This window comes from Ammodytes marinus, assembly GCF_949987685.1.
Source record: "Ammodytes marinus genome assembly, chromosome: 23".
Taxonomy (NCBI): domain Eukaryota; kingdom Metazoa; phylum Chordata; class Actinopteri; order Uranoscopiformes; family Ammodytidae; genus Ammodytes; species Ammodytes marinus.
Window position 1 is genome coordinate 12443078 of NC_137227.1, and position 21112 is coordinate 12464189.

General features: G+C 41.6%; 2 protein-coding genes across 6 annotated transcripts; both read right to left on the reverse strand.

The window, feature by feature from the left end:
* Positions 1-64: 64 nt before the first annotated feature.
* Positions 65-4148, reverse strand: otub1b (OTU deubiquitinase, ubiquitin aldehyde binding 1b). The gene is made up of 7 exons (XM_080051914.1): positions 4070-4148; positions 2780-2841; positions 2205-2303; positions 1880-1998; positions 1561-1645; positions 910-1104; positions 65-627 (listed from the first exon to the last, which is right to left on the reverse strand). The coding sequence occupies exons 1-7, from the start codon at positions 4110-4112 to the stop codon at positions 430-432; spliced, it is 801 nt and encodes a 266-aa protein (XP_079908040.1). The 5' UTR covers positions 4113-4148; the 3' UTR covers positions 65-429.
* A 637-nt stretch (positions 4149-4785) lies between these two features.
* On the reverse strand, positions 4786-20725 carry nectin4a (nectin cell adhesion molecule 4a). 5 transcript variants are annotated; one of them, XM_080051788.1, is made up of 11 exons: positions 20301-20725; positions 16039-16227; positions 15015-15182; positions 14023-14307; positions 13289-13406; positions 9947-10101; positions 9666-9825; positions 9183-9255; positions 8759-8821; positions 7328-7516; positions 4786-7152 (listed from the first exon to the last, which is right to left on the reverse strand). In XM_080051788.1, the coding sequence occupies exons 1-11, from the start codon at positions 20353-20355 to the stop codon at positions 6760-6762; spliced, it is 1848 nt and encodes a 615-aa protein (XP_079907914.1). In that variant the 5' UTR covers positions 20356-20725; the 3' UTR covers positions 4786-6759. The 5 variants fall into 5 exon arrangements, with proteins under 5 accessions (XP_079907914.1, XP_079907913.1, XP_079907912.1 ...); XM_080051787.1 differs by having other exon boundaries at positions 4786-7155; XM_080051786.1 differs by having other exon boundaries at positions 7304-7516.
* Between the last annotated feature and the right edge of the window lie 387 nt (positions 20726-21112).

Below are 21112 nucleotides of genomic sequence, written 5' to 3' on the forward strand. Positions count from 1 at the left end.
TAAATAAAAATGTAAGCACATTTTATACTGCCCTAAATTTATACTTTAAAAAAATGACAAGAAATAAGATGTAAATCCCTTTAATAAAACTCAATGAAACGCAGTGTAACAAAGGAAAATAATCCAACATAAAGCAAGTAGATAACATTTACAACCACAAAAGAAAAAAGAAACCTGTACAACTCTAAATGCCTGGAGTCACTTCTATTTGTCCAAAGATTTTTTTAATTAACCATTTTGTGATGACTGAACTTGGGGGCGAAAGGTGGGTAAGGGAGACATGTGATGTGATTTTATCTTTAATTTTTTTTTTACATACACAGATGTATGCTTCATCAACGTGGCTGCTGAAGTTTTTTTTCTTTTTTTCTTCTTAATCCATTGCTGTAGCAGTACAGCAGAGAGGAGGAGGATGATGAGGTGGGAGTGTTATTTGTACAAGATGTCGTAATGGCCGGGTCTATAGAGGAGGAAGACTCGTGGGTCGCCGCCTTCGGGGAAGACGTGGTGATTGACTGTTCCGCCCTCTCCTCTGTCCATGTACTCCACCAGGATGGACACGTCTAGGGCCTGGGCTAAGGCGATGATGTGAATGTGGTCACTTTCTTTAGACATTGGCTCTACCTCCTGGAAAATGAAACACAGACACAAAAAAAAGCACATTACATTAGGGTTTTTTTTCCTCCAAACTGTTTAGACATTATATATTGTGATCAACAATTTCTTATTCTTATTCACTAAAGTATACTGTGTATTATTTTTAAGCAACAATTGACTGATTGTGGCTAACCACTCAAAGCTACATAAGCCCCTACTAGATTAACACAAGTTCCTGACCAAATTGTCCTAAATGTTTATTCACATCTACCCCCCGCCCCCTTCCAAAAGAAAATCTGGATAACCCCCCACCTGCTGACAGAACTCCTTGACCGAGCGTCCTCCCTCTATGAAGTGCTGGAAGAAGCCGTGCTCTCGCTGCAGGTAGCCCGAGGTGAGCAGCCTCAGGTACACCACCACGTAGTCTGAAACGTTCTGGTCGTTGAAGGAGTTCAGCACCTCCTGTAGGGTCGGCTGTTTCTCGCACAGTTCAATCAGGTCCATGAACTTGGGAGGAAAGACATTATTGACATCATTAGATTGATGAGTGCGTCTCCAGCTTTCCAACACGCTCTCCCGACTGGCTTAATCTAGTTACTTTGTCTGCTCAGGCTGACCAGATACATCATGTCCTTTTGGCAGTTGACCACACCTGGTTTGGCAGAGCAACCAGGAGATTACACTTTGAACTCTGATAATATCATTCAAACAAGACAGCAGACACTTAATCCAACAGGATACTTAAAGGTCGATACAAGATTTACTGTGTCTGTGTGTAATGTGAGACAGTAGCTTACCGATTTTATTTCCGATCATTATAGGCTATCAAGAAAAGCATTTTTGAAAGCTACTTTGAAGCAGCAACACAAAATATTTTATCACTTACACTTTTCACTTTATACCATTTGCTGTGTCAGTAATGCACTGATTACATTTTGCCATTTAGCATTCAACAAAACTCACAGTATTATGAAAGTCTTCAATGGTGAACTCAGTGAAGCCCTCGTTAACCAGGTCCAGTTTACTTTTCGATGCAACGGCTTTGAATCTGAAGAGACAATAAAAAAATAAAAACATGTTATTCAGTAACCCTGCGACAGCCGTCATACTGTTGGTTAAATATTAAATAGTATAGAAAACAGTGCAGACGGGACAAAGAGCACTACACACAAAACTATAATGAATGAATAGATCAAATCGGCCCCTATAGTCCGACAGATGACAGAAGGGTGATCACGAGCTTGAGTCAAGAGACCGACAGCACAGACACTGTGGCACTCACCTCTGAAGTTCTTTGCTGTCATCTAGCAAGGATTCGAGGTGTGAGAAGCCAAAAGCTCTGTAGAAACAGTTGCCATCTGGTCGCGTCTTTCGAATGTACGAGTATTTTTTGTGTAGGTCCTGAAACAAAATGAAAAAGACAGAATAATTACAGTACAATCTTGTTAAAAAATCAAATTCAAAACTACATGAGTGTGTGAGCAAGAGAGAGTTTTGTTTAGTGGCTCTGGATGAGTGGACAGATCTGGAATGCAGTTGGGGGTGAAATGCACCCTGATGTGGGCACAGTAAGATGAGAGGCAGTGGTGTGCTTAGGTCACACTGACCTTGATCTTGAGCTGATAAACTGTGTCATCGGCGGCGTACTCCCTCTGCAGCACTGTCAGGGGCTGTCTGTCCGACACTAAAGGGTTACTGTTGGCTATCTGGAAACACACACACAAAGACATTTCATTAGTGCATGCACTGGAGGCAACTTAAACCTTGGGTGACTGTCCTCACCAGCTGTGGGGGCTATGTGTGTGCTCTTGACAATGGTTAAAACTTATTTTGACAGACAAAATGAGGCTATGCATAAATACAATTCACTGTACAGAGCACCCACTGCAATTTTGGCTGTATTTTGTTTTCCTTAATAAAATGACCTTTTTGATTACTAAGTCATGGATGTGCAGAACAAGTGTCACAGTTCTCTTAACAGGTCAAGGCCAATTACTGGCAAGCTTTCAAAATACTATATTCAACATTTCTACAGTGCTTTTTCATAAAAACAAAGATGAGTGGATCATAAAGAACCAAGGCAGTCTTTGGAGGCATGTAATTTAGAGCTGACAGCCTCTGGATGTTTAACTGAATCTGGAAAGTTTAACATTGCCCCTAGCCAATGAAATGGATTTCTCACCTCTTGCTGAATTCTGTCCTGTTGAGCGATTATGGCCTCGTCATACGCGAGGCAGTTCCCTCCTGAAAGAGAATGGGGAGACATTTTACAAAGGGAGACTGATGGGCCACTATAATGACAGATATTGTACAAGGCCAGTGATGAGGGACGACTCCATATGACTATTTTGAAGAAATTGGCATCTGAATATTTTTTTAAAAATGCACCAGTGATTATGAAGCATATCAGAATGGAGAACTAGTTGGATTAAAATTACATTTAATGTCACAATGTTATGACATTACACAATAGTGAATGAGTGGAGAAAATGATACAGTGTTGTAGTGTGTTAAAGTGCTGGAAAGATAGTGTTGCAAAAGCAAACCATAAAGTCAGGATGTTTTCAGTTGAAGAAAGTAGGGCTCTCTGCTACTTCATTATTATGGGACTCCAATCTGTTGCAAGTGCACAAGCACATCTGGATGTTTTGCTCCAGCTGTGGCTGAACAACATGCACATAATTCATGCAGCTCCCATACAAAGTGCTACGCCGGCGTAAAAGTAGCTTAGTGGTTTCAGTGATACTTTCTTAAACAAAATGAAATGTTTAAAATCATGCATATTCGTTTGTGGCGTTGTTTCTTTTCTCGCTCAATAAACAGAGACAAGAAGTGAGGTGTTCTCGATGGTGAGACGACCGTTGCACTCACGTAACGAAAAGGAAAAATAGGAGTTGTATGCCATCTATTTCAAATAAATAATACACTGAGGACACGAATAAAGCATTGGCTTCACTTTATCCTCCTGTTATCGACATCTGCCGTCACCACGAGCGAGCACAGCTGCATTCAGCCCATTGTCTCATGTAAAAACAACTTGATCCACAACAACAACGGCTAACGTCAGTCAGCTAAACTTGGCTAGCTCGACCTGTGTGCGAAAACAAAACAAATTCTCGCCACGACGAACAACGTCGTTTTGGAAACTAACAATGGGGTGTAGTGTCGTTAATATTATGCCTACGCTTTTGACATTCCCTCAAGTCAAAAACCCTGGGACTGTCACTTGCTGTTGCCCTGTCAATTACTAAAGAAGCGTTTTTTCTTTGTGTAGCAGTGGTAGCTAGCTAGCTAACGTTAGCCAACCAGCTCTGGCCTCTCGCTGCGTGGTGTCAGCCACCTTCACTGCAGATAGGGCACCGGCAGCACCGCTTGACCGGGAGGACACTCGCACGGTTGCGGGCTTCGTTTGCAAGAGAAGCTGTCCTCGCTGTTTTGTTGTATATTTTGTGCTGTTAATCGTTTCTCTCACCCTCCACCTCTCCCTGTGATGTTTCTTGCTTCTCCTCCGCCATCTTAGCTGTTGAGATCTGTTTCCTCCTTCTGCATGATGTCATGCATTACACGCTTCCGGGCGGAGTCAAAGTTGTTTATATTTGTTTGGTGGTTTATTAATTTATTTTACTTTGATTTTTTAATTTCTATGAATAAAAAACACAGTTGCATACGGTTCACTTCACCTATCAATAAAAATGATAGGGTTGTTAACCAAACTATCAGTCTTGTTTATTCAACTTTAGGTCTATACTCTCCCATTGTAAAGAATGTAGGCTAAATTCCCCTATTGTGTTAAATGTAGCCTACTTTTTCCCATTGTGAAGAATGTAGCCTACATTTTCTTATTGAGATACATGTGGTTAATGTCCATTCTCTTGGTGCATCTTAAAGCGAACCAACTCGGGCTCGTGGAAAAATCGTAATGGTTGAACTGTTGTTGCTAGAGCTATTCAATCCACTTTACCTGACCTGATAACACAACAGGATACACACACTTTGGAGAAGGGGGTGGAAAATGGGGCCTATGCATAGATAGTTTATAAAAGGGCACATGGCTATTTTTAGCACTTTGCAGTTCAATCTGGTCCTACTCAGGACACTTCAGATCCTTTATATTAACCTCTGCAAAATATTCAAACTTTTTCTCAACAGGCAATTGACTTGTTAATCAGATGGTATTCATTTCCAACATTTAGAGGATCCAAGCAAAGCATTTTAAACACAAAAATTTCCACATAAGTAAGCATGTATACATTTTGGTGTAGCTTACATTTAGGGGGAAACAAGCTCATTTATTCCAACCCATCAGTACAAGCTGATAGCCATTCGTAACTTTCAAATAAATGAAATTCCAGACACATGGCCAGGAAGATAATTTTTCCAAAATCACAGTGGAATGCAGTGTGTAGGCTCATTCAGATCCCAGCACTTTCCAGCAGGGGGCACTGTCTGTACAAAAAATAAAAACAACATCACACATGATACCATTTGTCTGCTTCTCTTACCTGTTGGGTGCGTGCAAACACTATGTGAAACATGTCAAAGTCTTTTAACATTAGTTCTGAGACATTTGGACTGAGAACACCAGGCATTTAAAGAAAGTAACATACATCAAAGAATATAGTAATACTTCATATTTGCCACAAAAAAAAGCAAAAATAGATTTTTTTTTTTATGTTTTCCCTTTGGCACATTGCTTCCCATATCAGGGCTGTAACATAACCCAACAATACTCAGAACACGTACCAACAATGAAAATACACCAGTGGTCCACAGATAAACAATAACATACTTATGCCTTAAATATAAAATGTCATGACTGTTCCTCTTCCTGTCTTGGATCTTGAAGAAAAAAAGCCAGCAGGCAGAAGACACTTTGAAAAAATACATTTACAGTATGTCCACGTTGTGGCATCTGTTTTTGTCCAAATGTATTCACAAAAGTAACCTTATCAAACAGTACAGTAACATGTAATCCAATAGCCTACATATATAAACAATTAAAAAATGGTAGATCAAATAATATTTTACAAACATTTTGAAGCTTTTATCCACTTTGTGTCTGTGTGTGTGTTTGTGTGTGTGTGTGTGTGTGTGTGTGTGTGTGTGTGTGTGTGTGTGTGTGTGTGTGTGTGTGTGTGTGTGTGTGTGTGTGTGTGTGTGTGTGTGTGTGTGTGTGCGTGCGTGTGTGTGCGTGCGTACGTTTGTGCATGCGTTTGTGCGTGCGTGAGTGCGCGCACGTGTGTGTGTGTGTGTGTGTGTGCCTGAAAGGGTTGGTGAGGAAGGGAGACATATGTGAACTAGAATGTATATTGGATTAGCTAAATATGCTATTTACTGTTTTAATTGATTCATTTGAATTTCAGTAATATAAAAACATTTCAAACAAAAAAAAAGTTTGTACATGTTTTACAGACCGCCAAAATCCACTCCATGGTTTTTGGCACATGAGTCACGTCAAAGTCTTTCTCTGATCCAAACTGTCTCAGTGCTTGAGGCAAAGGCACGAGGACAGTAAGACAATATGGAGGTATGCATGTTTCAGGTGTGGCAAGAGAGGAACAAGCCCATATTTTGGACCAGATCCCACATGGTGTTGTGTAAGGGAACTCTAACACAGGTGCAGTTACTGGAACACTGAACACCACCAGAGCAGAGATCCACCCTCGCTGCTGAGGTGTTGCAATCTTTTTTAATTTTTTTTCTCTTGTGCAAAGTTCCACAACTCCCAAAGCCTTGTCTACTTCTCCTGCATTTCCTGCTCTACATGTCCTTGTGCACTTTCGACATCCCCCACCAAAGGTATGCCGACCGCATTCACCTGTACGTTACAGCTGGCGAGAGCAACAGGTATCGGTATTGGATATCATATGCGATTAAACGTTGCAGTAGCTGCACTGGAAATATTGTAACATTGTCTTTGCTTTGACCAGTAATGGGGTTCAACACACAACACATCAAGTGTTCAGCAGAATCTTTGGAGTAGACTTCTCTTTCAAATACTTTGTTCTATTGCACCATGTTACCCACCCACACAATAAAGGCGGTGCAGTATTGTAGTCGAGGTGCAGAGTTTTTCAGAATTAAGTCTTGTAGGTTGCCAGTCTTTGCCAGGTTGCCAGTCTTAGTTTAACATGTGTTTTTTTTGGCTGTCTGTCCGCCTTGCTAAACTATCTGGGCTTTGTGGATGAAGGAGGCGTGGGGATTGATGGTAGTGGGGCTAGGCCTTGGCTTGGGTCTGAGCGTGCCGTTGGTCTGCTGATAGTTGGGGGTTTGAACCTCGGAGCGCTGGGAGCTGTTGGTCTCGCTGTCTTGGTCCTCTTGGTTCTCCTGGCTGTTGGGACCCCCCAGTCCTTCGTCCACTTCGTCCTCATCATCCGTTACAGGCGGGTAGTTGCTGCTCAGGGGAGAGGGCTGGTGAGGCTTGCTGGAGACACTTCCGGGCCTGGAACCACCTTCGGATGGAATAATAGCCATGCCGTTCCTCTGTCTCACGATCTCTGTGGACTGCACCGCCGGGAAGGGTGATGGCGTGAGAGGAGGGTGGAAACGAGTCTCCTGCTAGATAGAATCAGAAAAGAAAGAAAACAGATATCTTTAATTGCATGAGTATGGATTACACTTTATTTAATGCTATAATCAGGCTCTAACTTGCCCGGAAAAGCAACACACACCAACCAGTGCACCAGCAGCACAAAGACACCCTTACCAAAGATAAAGTGCTGTTTCTCACATATGTCTCCACTCTGAGCCGGTTCTCCTCCTCTCGACCCAGGGGCCCCTCCCTCCCCCGGCGCGAGTTGTTGTGCAGGACAGGTCTGCCCAGGTAGTCGAAGGCTCCCCCTCCTCCTCCTCCTCCTCCTCCTCCTCCGTTTCGACCACCAGAGATAGTAGAGCGGCTATCACGGAATTGAGCCTGCTCCTGTCAGCGCAAGAAAAAAAGAGACATTGATCAGTTTTCACACATAATATGCTGATTAGGTTCAGATTTGCTCCCTTCATTTCAACTGAAGGGACCTTTAATGACAGAGCAGTGTTGATTTAAAGCAGGCCATTTACTTCCAATGCAAATGAATGACTTAACGCGTTTGGTTAACATTTTGGTTGCATTCTGGCTGAGAGTGAGATAAAAAGGTTGATTACATTGTTAATACTGAATCCAAAATATGAAGCCATGGCCAGTAAGAACAGCTCAGCATAAAGACTGGAAAGCCTACAAACACCTCTAAAGTTAATTAATTAACACATTATTTATTCATTACAAAGCAAAAGTTGTTTTAGCCTGTTTACGGTGTCAATGCTAAAATATGATAGACGACAGAGAACCGAGGAGAGCGGTATCTTCTAAAAATCACACCCCCCCCCCCCCAAAAAAAAGGTTCAATTTTAGTGCCATATTAGGGTATTAGAGATTTCTGGGCCAAGAGCAGTAACTTCCTGCTATGGATCTTATCAGCTTACTCTTGACAAGAAAGCCAAAATGTACAGTGGTTATCACCCACTAAGATCAGAAGGGCCTGTGTAAAATGACACCTAGACTAGTTCAACAGAATTGAGAGCAATATGTAACACTTTGTAGCACTTTTTCACACTTTTATGGGTGAAAAATGTCTGAGCAATAACATCTGAACAACTTCCTACTATGTAGTTTGGTATTCATAACAGCAGAAATACATCAGTTCAATTAGTATACTTTTAATTATTTTATCCAAATGTGTTGGTAGCAAATCTGACCTGTATCTAGAAACAAAAAATAAAGTTTCCAATAATCAACATAAACGATTAATTAAATTACGTTGGATTAAAGTGCTTATCATTTACTGTAATAAATACCAAATGGCATAGTTATAATTATCTAAAGAAAAATGTTAGGAAATGATGGATCAGTAAAATGAAATACCATGTAAGATTGTAATCACTAATAGGAACCCCCTTTGGGATCCATAGAGAGGACTGGGGAGGTTTTAAGACATTGCGAAGCCACACAAGAACACTATTATCAGTCACTATTGCATCATGACTCAATTATTGATAACTGAAATGCGCTACATTCAGATTTGTGAAATGCAGAAGCTCAGAACTTAGCCGCCTGGCATCTGGACAGTAAAGCCTCAGTCCCCGGCCCCGGCAGAGCATGCAGAGTGAGAGAGACACGTAGACTGACCCCCAGGGAAGACATGCTGGTCCTCGCGATCCCATCCACCCTCAGAGGGATGTTCTCTTCTGTCTGTCAGAGGGGTGGGGGAGGGGGGGAACACAAGTGCTGGGTTAGATGTGGGCCCCGACTCATTTATTTCCCGTTTCAAAAATACACAAAACAACTCTCTCGAATCCTTGGAACTTCACATAAAGTAGGTGACAGATGACAGGGTCTCTTGACTGCCACAACTTTCTGACACAAGGTATCATGTATTCACAGCGCGATAACAATAACAATCATTGAAAGAAGGATTGCGCAAAAACATATGGGACCGGGAGCGAGTTTGAGCAACAAATGAATCAGGTCATGCAGACATGGGAGAATACATAAGACAATTCTGTAGTAGGAGGGCTTGTTCATTGTGGAAAGAATAATTCAGTATTAGTACCGTTCCTCTTGCAGTGCTCACAGAGTTCACCCGCCTGAAAGAAGCCTGCCTGGAGAGAGTGGTTATTTCCTCCCTGTAGGGACAGAGAGAGAGAGAGAAAGAGAGAGAGAGAGAGAGAGAGAGAGAGAGAGAGAGAGAGAGAGAGAAAGGAGAGAAGAAATAATTCCACTATGAATTGTGTATTTTTTGTGCATTTTAAAGCAGTTTTAATGTAGGTCATACCGTTCCTCTTTCATTCTTTATTTAGTTGTCATGCTTTATTTTCTTTTTTTTTTGTCAGGCACACGCAGTCATTTATCAACTGAATTTTCACACGTTTCGCTGCTCTTATTACACATTACACACTCTGCTGTTGTAACTGTCGGTTGTAAAAAAAAAAGGGCAAGAGCAACATTCTTGGCCATTGTGATGGGTTCAATCTTGCCCCTGCGGAGACCGTTAATCATCTCCTCCTAATCAGACGTCATACTATTTCAGCATTACCTCTTCACAGTCAGTTCTTTCTTCAGCTCCTTGTTCTTGCGCTTGTGGTGACAGGTGACGGAGATGACCACCACTAGCATCAAGATGAGCAGGCCGCCAGCCACCCCGCCCACTATGATCATCAGCAGGTTCTCATCAGATTTCTCTTCTTCTCGGGTTTCTGTGAAGGAGAGAGTGAGTAGGGGAAGTTGTCAGATATGGGCGTATGTAAATATGTTCTTACAGTATATTTCAAATTGTGACAATTCTAAGAATGTGACGCTGACAAAGCTGTCCTCTACCTTGCACGGCAATCTCCATCTCGGCCTTCCCCACTCCCACTTGGTTCTTGGCTTCACACTGGTAGGTTCCCGCGTCTGATAAGCTCAGGGGTCGCCCAAAAACCAGTGTCCCGTTAGGGTGGGGGATCACACCTTCCGGCAACTCTCCACCCAATCTGCAAACAGCACAAAACAATGTTGCATTCATTAGAGTGCATTTGGTTTAACATCTGGATACATTATCCAGTATAATATGGGTTAGTATGCGTTTTTCAAAATCATTTCTTCAAGTGTGTTTTTTTTTACCTATATTTCAAAGAGTAACTTCAACTGTTAACGACTGTACAACAATTTGTGAATGCAGAAAAATGACATGCTAGTAATTTCAGAGGCAAGAAACTATCAGTATATTCTTTGGACCCTTCCCTTCACAAAGAGAAAATATGTATCTTCCTTTCATCAGCCATGCTGACCACCAATTTCTGCTACTTGTTTTCCAGCTATCAGGAACCATACAAATAAAGCAATTGTTTCTAATACAATTTTTATTTTTCAATTTTGAATCCTTTTTAATGCCAATACCTGGAAGTGTGACTCAGGGAAATGTTGATGAGCAACACTCTACAGGGAGTTGCTGTTTTGATGCAAGCGGTTGGGCAAGAGGAGACCATCTATTGCACAATGCACAGCTCAACTTTTGCTTTACCAGCAGGAAAGAGGAAGTGTCTGTTTTTACATATGCAGTGAGTGAGTGGACACATATTTTGCTTCCTCCTCCTCCTCTCGGCCACCCGCTCCTGCTAGTTCACCCCTCCACTTAGCAGGGCTGCTGTACTCATCCCTTTCACTTTTCCATCTCATCCCCCTCTTCCTCCCTCCTTCGTGTGAAACCGTCTGATTGCAGCATGCACAAGCTGCAACACGACACTGTGACTTCACCTGCCGCCTTTTATTGACAAAGCCAACAGGTTTGCCCGCTGGTGCAGCTGCCGCAACGCATTCTGTGTGCGTGTGTGTGAGTGTGTGTGTGTGTGTGTGTGTGTGTGTGTGTGTGTGTGTGTGTGTGTGTGTGTGTGTGTGTGTGTGTGTGTGTGTGTGTGTGTGTGTGTGTGTGTGTGTGTGTGTGCGTGTGTGAGAGAGTAAGGAGAGGTTGATTGTAACTAGAGATTCTGAGTGCTTACTTGGTTATGCGTATGTGTGTGTGTGTGTGTGTGTGTATGTGTGCGTGCGTGTGTGTATATGTGTGTGTCTGTGTGTGTGTGTGTGTGTGTGTGTGTGTGTGTGTGTGTGTGTGTGTGTGTGTGTGTGTGTGTGTGTGTGTGTGTGGTCATGCTCATGAGTGTGTGTGTTTGCTTATATGCATGTCGTGTGTCCGGTAAGCCTTACTCACAGAAAATAAACCTTTCCCAAGGTGTGTTCCCCGTGACTAACAGGACTTATATGTTCATCATCATTCGACAAAAACAACTGAAATCAGATGAAACCTTTAACTGACATGTCTTCGCATTTTACCTATAGTACATACAGTATGTCCCCATCTGTGCGTATGGAATTTCTCCCTTGGGCCCTAACTGTCACTTCACATAAGCATGGGGACCATTTATCTTCTATCTAGTCATATGTTATGCCTCATAGTTTTTCTAATCGAACTCTTCACCAACCACACCCTGAGAATATATTAATGTAAAAAGCAAATGGCTTAATGACGATCCTTTATGAGTAGAAAAAGTCTGGCATTAATTGGGTCTAGCCTTGGTCTGGGATTAAAGACGGGCTACGATTTGTCACATTTTAAATGACACACGCAACATTTCAATCACTCATTTTTCCATTGACACAGCAGAATCGGGAGGTGACAAACAATGCCAGGGCTTGTTTGGTGAAGTCACGTGAAAAAGGGTGGAGAAGAGCAGCCACCACCACTACACTACAGAAAGTTATTTCAACAACAAGTTCACAGGTGACGTTAAAAGGTCAATGATACAAAACACTTTGTTCAAAGAATGTATTGGTTGTTTTCATTGCAGGACATACTGACTCAGCATAGTTTGAGAACTTAAATTGGATACACCTCAGATATTAAAGGTGCCCTGTGGAGATTTTTATTTTGTAAACAAAAAAAGTTTATGTTTAGTTGCCAACTGAAATGCATTGTGCTTCAATTAAGGTCGAGAAGGCATTTTTTTCTGCATTAGAAATTTCCATAACTGATTTTTTTTTTATGTGCTCAATTGTGCAATATTTATACATCCATGTTCACTTGCTGGCAGCGTTCTGCATTCCGTGTGGATTACCACTGCCAACTGTCAATCAGTGGAATACTGTTGATGGATGAAAGAAGCCATCAGCATCCTTGGGACTTTGTACCATGTCACCGCCGTGCTAGCACATAGGCATTCATGTTACTCGTATAAACATTGCTCCGTAGCGCTACTAGTCGTCAAAAACTCCACAAGGTACCTTTAACTTTATCCTGAACTGCTAAAACATACAGTTACTCCTCCAATGTGCGTTCGTTACGTCCATTTTCTCAATTGCAAATAAGTTCCAGGGTTAGTCCTATATTTTACAACCAGTCTAGTCGGACAGTTTCACACAAGTACGAGTAAAACAAATACATCTGTGCCTGGGGTGACTCAGATATTATGTGCATGGCTGCCCTCATTTAGATTCAAATCCGACCTTGATCTGAGATACAGAGCTTTCATGGTGTAACAAACCAGACAAGTTCTCTATAGGGTTTAACCCAAGTACAGAGCTGGGATGTTTTCTACTGACCATACAAACCAGTAGCAAACAATGTTTCTTAACAAACTTAATTCGATGAGTCAGCAGGCCATTCATTCAACTTTTGATTAATAGCTACAAGGCTTATGATTATGCTCTCTGAAATGCTTCCATATGTGATACTGGAAAATGTTAAAATTACTTGATATGAAACTGGCAGAGTTCCTTTATTCAAATTGAGTTAATAATAAATGATGAGTTCATTTCTCTAAACCGATTATGATAATAATACACAGTAGATGTCAATGTTACTTTGAATTACATGCTTGTTAAGATATAGCCACACAAGTCTCACGCATATAGTCACATGAAAGAAGACTAGGAGTTGAGGAATAATCAAGACATCCTTGCATAAGTCAATTTGATTTATAACATCGGCCCCCCTCAGGATGAGTACAATCCTACTGAAACGTCCCACTTGAACTCTTGACTGGTGAAGACATAGCGAACCAATTGTTATAGGCTATAATTGCTCTTGAAGTGATGAGAAAAGTAACAGTGACCAGACACATCAGACAGTTAGTCATAGGAGGACTAGACAGCCTAAAGAGGTAGGGGGGGGGCCTATTACTGTACCTGATCCAAGTGAAACTCTGCGGTTCAGGGTTGCCTCTGCTCACACACCTCAGGGCAGCATTCTCCATACCCGCGGACCAGTCATTACTGTAGCCAGACACCTCTGAATCCGGAGGGTCTGGAAGTAAAGAAATGAAAAGTAGCACCATTGTTTCAGTGGAGGCTTACTGAGTGAGAAAGGAAGCGCTGTTTATTACTTGTGGTGAAAGATCAAAGGAAAGACTACACAGTGGGCCTTCTGTTTGTGCAATGAAACATACATCTGGTGTTAATACACAGCCTATGCTCTGTAAACTGGAATGTAAGCAAAGGGAATGTAATCAAAAGGGCCAACCGTAGCTAGCAACATGCCCGTTTACAGAGCCTAGGCTGCGTATTAATACTGGATTATTTTTCTCAGCACACACACAGCAGGTAGCAGATTATGAGGTGATATTCATTTATTTAGAAAACATTCATCTTCCAAAATGACTGAATTCAACTCTAAGAAAATAAGAGAAATTCATGAGAGAGCTACAATTTTTAAATTTGATATAGTGAATAAATGTAGGTGCTGCAACTCAAACTGAGTAATACAGAGAGAAATGTGAAGTGACAGCACTTGGTGTGAAGTGTCTTCCTACTTTGAGTGAGGCTCACAGTGATACAACCAGGAAGGAAAGCTCTGAGATGGTTGTGTATCTTTTCTTTTCTTCCTTTTTTTTATGTGTGCGTTTCTTGTAAGGAATACTCACAGTGCACCACCAGGTTGTTGCTGATGCGGCGGGGGCCTGATGTTAGAGTGGGGTGCCATACTAGACAGTCCAGCTTCTTGCCGTTCATGTTCCTGAGGGGGTGCAGGGAGTACTGCGTGAATACAGTCCTGCCGTCACTGGCTGAGCGGTTGATGGACTGGCCGTTCAGGTCTGTCTCCCAGGAGAGGTGAGGGGGCGGGCGGCCCACTGCGCGACATGAAGCGGCCGCCCGGTACGTCTGACCCTCCACCAGAACCACAGGGTCCAGGGTGGAGATGGGAGTGGCTGGAAGGAGGGATTGTTAGATTGAGATACGAATAAAGATAATGATGATGAATGTAGTTAACTGCACACAAATAGACCTTTAAGAGATCTTTAATGTTTTTTTTTGCATACTTTAGAACGGTTTTGTTCATTTCTTGTTCATTTTAATTGACACAGGAAAATCTATGCCTTGTTTTTTAAGTATGCCAGGTCTAGTCTAAGTAAGAGGTAACAAATAGAGGAATAAACCAATGAAAGAATATGCAGTGTAAGGATGATAATTGGTGGCATGGGATAATAATGTTAAAATGTTAGAAAACATCATTTTAGAATGTGTTACTAAAAAGTAGATTAAAAAAATAAGATAAAATGTTATTGGGAATTGTTCGAATTAATTCCTTGCTCATATAAAATCACAATACGAATACTTAGGCTGGTTGTCATTACCATTTTAGGAGTGAAACGAGTACTGAACTTGATGCGCAAACAGTGACATATAAGGTGACAAGTGATTATGTTGTTGTTGTGTGTTGTTAGTCATGTACCCATAATACATAGTCAGGTTCCGCAATCTTGACAAGCAACATCAACAAACAGCCTTGTTGACAGTCATATCCATTCCCTCTGTGACTCAAATGACTTTTTTTGCAATTAGTAGCAGTTATCGCCCTTGACTGAGCTTAATATATTTTTCCTTGTGGCAGAGCCAGGAGGTTATAGGGACTCACTCCACACGATGATTGACATCTCTATTTCAAAGTTGCCTGAGGGGAAGGTGTTGATGCGGCAAAAGTATTCCCCCTCATCCGATTCCATTGTGTTCATGATGACCAGAGATGAGTCAACAGTGGGGTCGCTGCCCTGGAAACGTGCCCGCTGAGACCATGACCCAAAAGCTGTGGACAGAGACAGAGAGACAGGGGGTGAGACAGGGGGTGAGACAGGGAGGGAGGGAGGAAGAAAGAGAGAGAGAGTCCGGGGGGGAGCATGTGAGGAAGAATGTGGCACAAAAGATTAAGTCCAGCCAGTTCAAAACAGACCTGGGGGGTTCTCTTTAGTCACTTTCATTTTCCACACGCATGGCTGCACCCTTGTTTTTTTGAAAAATTAAATTTACACTCTTGGCTGTTTCGCTCAGGCAATCTTTAACAGGCCTGTCTGTCCCACACACTAGCAATGGGTGCAAGCTTCAATTCCTTAAAGGTGCTACGAGGAACTTTTAAATATTTCTGAAACAGTCTAATGTTTCCTCTGATGATCATACATTATATGTAACAGCAAACAAGACCATCAGTGCAAAGAATGCTATTTTTATATAGTTTTTCTTAATGACTTTGTCATGGGTACGCTCACCCAGGAACAACAGCTGGCTTAGTAAAAACACTACCGCTTTTGTCCAAAGGAGGTGCAAGAATGAACACAAACTGAAAGTTCCTCGGAGCACCTTTAATCTCCACAAACTAACCAAAGGAGAAGAGACCCCAGAAGAAAGCTGTGCAAAGATCAGAGTCTATGCGGTGCCCTTGAACCCGTCCTGCCATAATCGCAGCAAAGTTGTCAGTGTCTCTCTCAGTGTTTGTTGTATGGGCGCCAATCATCCCTTGTCTAGTGAAGCAAACTCTGTGAAGTTACTGTAAGTATAATAAGAGTGGGTGCTTTGAGAAGAAGACAGTCATTTGGACTGAGGATGTTAAGTGACTATGACTTGATCAGGGAGGACACAACTAGAGCTAAGCCAAGAAGCCAACCCACTTTTCTGCCCATTCTCATGGTGTGCAGTGATGATCTGTTCCTTGGAGCCATCGGGTTTCTTCTTAACCCAGGTGACCTGTACCACCGTGTTGCCTGTAGCTGGCTTGTAGTGACAGGGCAGGACAGTCTCCTCTTCTGCCAAGGCGCGCTTGGGATTTTTAGGGGGATCCACGAAGACCCCCTGTATCACTGTAACCACAAAAGGAAAAGAGAAGGTAGATAAATACATCTAAAACATAAGTGATCAAGAAATAAAAAGAGATATAGATAGAAAGAGCTATTATAAATCGTATAATTAGCTGGCTAAACTACGAACTATGTTTCTGTGTACAACCTGATGACACTGAGTACAACACTGAGACCCCAACCTGCTCCGTGGCTGCTGGTCTGAGTAGCTTACAACAGCCCTGGGAGAAAGAGAAGGTCAGGGATTCATTTCAGTTGCTAATCTTACAGATTTTCCAGACAAAGAAAACAGCTCTTCTTGCTAATTTGCGAGCTTAAAAAAGAGACTAGCTATAGGCTACAACGAAGAGGCTAATGTTACACTGCATTGTGCACTTCCTGCTGAGGTCTAGCCTTTACTCATGTATCTTTCCTGACCTTTTAAGTTCAAACCATATCCCGCTATCTTGGCTATAGGAACAAGTCACTGTCATTGTCGAAACGTCATCTTTGTCACTGATGCTAACTGGTAAGCAAAACTTGCTTTACATAATCTGTGGTTATGTATGTATAACAAACATTAATACATCAACATAAACTATTGTGTTTTCCCTTTCTGAACAGATACGAGTGTTACATTTGAATATATTTGGCTTAAAGTTACATGTGATTACAAAAAGCAGCTAACAGGGTTCAGGGTATGATTTACTTTAAGAAAAACTTTGAAATTTAAAGAAGTCAATTAGCTGGCTCCATCTGAAGGGAACAAATCTGCCTATCCTGACCAATCAAAGCTCACTAATTAATATGTTATTTTAATCCATAGAAAAAGTTGTGTTTTTTCAGGGGGACTATGTGTGTGCATAATTCTTGCCAGCCAGACTAGCTGTTTCCAGTCTGAACCCTAAGATAACTGTCTTATGGCTAGTGCCTTATTTAACAGTCAAGTATGACAATTGCCTATTTTTTCTGGTCTAATTTGTCAGTAAGGTTGATAACGAACCATCAGAAATGTCAACCTTGGATTGAAAAGGCTCCATGTGTATGAAAATGCAAACTCCAATTTTTGAAATTCCCCACGCATGGGCCAAACAGTCAACAGTCAACACAGACAGGGAGGGTTGAGAAAGAAAACAGAAGAGCTCAGTACAAATGAAGATATGTCACTTGACTTGTTACTCGAGATAAGCTTTCAAAGCAAACCTGCAGAGGGTTACCTCAGTGTCTGGACAGAGCGAGACATAGCCTACAACAGTGCCTCGGGAAACATAGGGGACACAACATACAGTCAATACACACAGTGTATTCTTTCTCCCACCTTCACGCTGTGACACTAAAAACCACCTACACAATACGCTCCTGTCTGTTTACAGATAAAATTCGCTCCGATGTTTGATGTAGACAAACTACAATGTCACCTTATCTGCTGCTGTCCTCCAGCAATCTAATAAAGATCCCTGACACTTAGGGAATACACGGTCAAGAGATCTTGATCCCTGCTACCTGCATTCGTAGGTTTCAAAGGTTAATAGGAACTTAAGTGTTGTGAGTGTAGTGTAAGTGAAGCCTATTGTTTGCATATGCCACCTAAAGTGAGTCATCACCAAAGTGTACTCTTATATTGCAGTGGTTTGCATCGTGCTTGTGTTGCTGCTGAATGATTTACTTGAAGAAGGGTTCCTGGTAAAGATGACCCGGTTGAGAGTGAAACAAAAATATCTTGGATCGGAAGTGAATTTCAGCAACTGGATTACTCCCAAACACCAATGACTGATCAATTCATAACATGGTAGAGCATGCGTCTATAAGATGAAATGCAATACAGTTGTCCTTTTCGTCACTTGCTCCTGAAATGGCTTCATCAATCCAAATAGAAGTGTTTATCTCTGATTGCTGTGCTCCCTGTGCGCCATACAAACAAAAGGACCTTTGTCCTGTAGACAGTGGTTCTAACTTGTTTTCACTGATCGCTTTACACATTCTTGTTTTCACAAGTCTACAGTTTTAGTTTCATTATTGTATCTAGTTTTAACTTGTTCACATATGGAATTAGCACATGTTTGAAAGGATCAAGATACAAAACACCATTCAGTTGAAAGTAGGCCTATTAGTGGCAGAATGAAATGATGCTACGATCCTGCAGCCATGATGGGGCCTCTGTGACGCTGTACACACAGCAGCACACTGTTTGGAAAGATGTGATGTTTACCATATTCACCATGTTCCTTGAGCGTGTTTGCATGACAACTGCTATGTAGCACTAAACACAAAGTAGGCCTACAGCTGTGGTTGATGGGAATCACATTTTTTCTTAACAAAATGTATTATAAACCAGTATTGGACAGATGGCATTTTTGACCTGATGATAGCGCTACGTGAGAATGAAATTGAGGCATCGCTAAAGTTATTACAATTCATTTTGAGGGGGAAATGAATGTCTGCCAAATTCATGGCAGTCCATCCGATAGGTGATGAAACACTTCAATTAAAAACAACTCGTACAGGAACCTTAAGAAAAAGTCAGACAATCGCCAAAATGATTGGGATTCATCTTCTGTGGACCATGAATGTCTGGACAAATTGACATGGCAAAACATCCAATAAATATAAAACTTAAATCTGGAATAGAGTCTAGACTGTAAGATGTTGCCTTTCTGTAGAGCTATGCTGTTAGCAAGGCTAATAGAAACTAGAAAGACAAGTTACAGGGTCAGAACATCAAAGGGGGATTAAGCAATTATGTTGTCTAAATCACTTTTAGTCAAAAGTCTACGAAGTGTGTGCGCTAAAAAATTATCCAGAGTTAACACACAGCCTCGACTCTGTAAACGCCAAACAAGTATGTTGCTTGCTACTGTTGGCCCTCTTTGTTTACATACTCTTTGTTTAATGCCAGTTTACAGAGCATAGGCTGTGTATAAACTCCAGCACCAGTGCACACACACAGTACACAAGGTGATTATGACAACAAGCTTTCTCCAGAATCTCTGACTCACTGATTTTAATGCAGTGTTCATGTAAAAGATCTATTTAATGTGTAAACATACATTTCAACATGCATGTTCAGTCACAAGTGACATAATTACTTATGGGACCATTCTATTAGTTCACAGTTCCAAAGCTTGTGTGTGTCTGTCTCTTTCTGTGCTTCCATGATGTGGGAAAATCTGCTCAGATACGTCAGTGGGTCGGATATGATTCAAGCATTTACCATCAGTGTGTTTTGCAATTTATGTGTGGTGGTTTTCTTTTTCTCAGAGGTTTAAGCCTTCTTTGGAATCTGCCTGCGCTGCATTACTGGCATAACACTAGGCCTATCCTGCCTTTCTGTATGGGATAGAATACTTACTGTTTTTATCGTTGTCTGATAACTGTGTAAGTATTTGCACATGGATACACTCGTTTAAGCAATCAAATAAATTATGTTACTGTGTAGCAGTACAGGCATTGCATGTATTACATGTGCACACACACACACAAACACACACACACACACACACACACACACACACACACACATACAGTAGGAGGGGTCCACCAGTTCCTCTGAATCAGGCAGGAGGGGAGACGATCAACAGCAACCTGTTTTTCCTGAAATATCAGACAGCACCACAAGTGTTTTCTTGAACAGCACTCCTCCAACTTAGCTTAGCCCTGGAGAGGAGCTGGACACCTGCCATTAGTGTCCATAACTTAGCTTATGAATATGCATGAGTTACTGTAGTCAACCAAAGGTCAATTTTATAATATACTTTTCTTTTAATCCTACATTTTAAACTCCTATTTGTAACATTCTTCCAAACCTTTCCACACAGATGTTCAATGTTGTACAATGGCATTATGAGTATAGGCCAACCACACAGTATACAAGTATTCTCGCAATGTTCTATCTGCAATTGACATGAAATAGCCCACAATAGTCACTATATACTTATTGTTGAGTACTGCACCCCTGAAGAAGTATCATATCTGACACCAGATAAGACTAAGACACAGGCATAAATACTTTACATAAAGTTTAAAAAAATAAAACCATATCTTTTTTTTGCACAATATGACTTTTGGACAGACTCCTTAAGGATGTAAAGCCTTCTTACCGCTGATCTGGAGGACACAGAGACACAGAGAGAGTGTATTCAGCAGAGATGTCATTCTCCCCGGCAGTTACTGTTAACTGTGCACACGTTGGGACAATTTCTGCACTGGGACGAAGCTCATCAGTCCAGGTGATTGGATCCTAAATGACAGGCATGTATGAAGCACTGAGGTAGGCTCATGCTGCCTGCTGCCTGATCATCCTTGATGGTGGGTTCTTTTCTGTATAGTTTTTCTTCAATATCAGACCCCCTTCCAAAGCTGTAGCTGTATAAACTTAGTCCTTGTTAAAAAAAAGTGTAAATCCTTCCAGTGTGGTTACAGGTTGCTTTGTCAAGCACACGCCATCATGTTTGCCCTTTAGAAAAAAAAGAAGGAGCAGCACTACCTGTTTGGGATACACCTGTTTGTGCTACACCTCCCTCCCTTTCCTCCCTCACTCTCTTTCTCTCTCTCTCTCTCTCTCTCTCTAAAACACACACACACACACACCTTCCAAAGAACACGCGCAGATACACACACGTTTGGACCAAAACTCGCCGAACCGGTTTGGTAAAGGCAGCATGACAGTTATTTTCTCGTCTTTACTTGCTTTGCTGCGAGGAGAGGCAGGTGAAAGACACCCATAGAGGCCAAGTGACGCAGACTGAATATTTTACTATGCGATTTTGCAAAGCATGATGCAAAGACAAAAGGTATACCTCCTCCCATAGAAAATAAAATAAAAAGCTAATTAATCCTTTTAATTTTAAATGGGATAATCACACAGACCAGCAAAGAGGAATACACATAAATCTGCCCACTTTTAGGTATA

Excerpts from the sequence above, each read along its gene's own strand:
- otub1b (XM_080051914.1), bottom strand. The coding sequence starts at position 4,112 with ATGGCGGAGGAGAAGCAAGAAACATCACAGGGAGAGGTGGAGG. Across the intron at positions 2,842-4,069 it reads ATCACAGGGAGAGGTGGAGG|GAGGGAACTGCCTCGCGTAT; the intron begins GTGAGAGAAACG and ends ATTCTCTTTCAG. Across the intron at positions 1,105-1,560 it reads TTGAAGACTTTCATAATACT|TTCATGGACCTGATTGAACT; the intron begins GTGAGTTTTGTT and ends TTTCCTCCCAAG.
- nectin4a (XM_080051785.1), bottom strand. The coding sequence starts at position 20,355 with ATGACATCTCTGCTGAATACACTCTCTCTGTGTCTCTGTGTCCTCCAG. Across the intron at positions 15,183-16,038 it reads CCATGAGAATGGGCAGAAAA|CTTTTGGGTCATGGTCTCAG; the intron begins GTGGGTTGGCTT and ends CTCTGTCCACAG. Across the intron at positions 9,256-9,665 it reads AAAGAACTGACTGTGAAGAG|GGAGGAAATAACCACTCTCT; the intron begins GTAATGCTGAAA and ends CTGTCCCTACAG.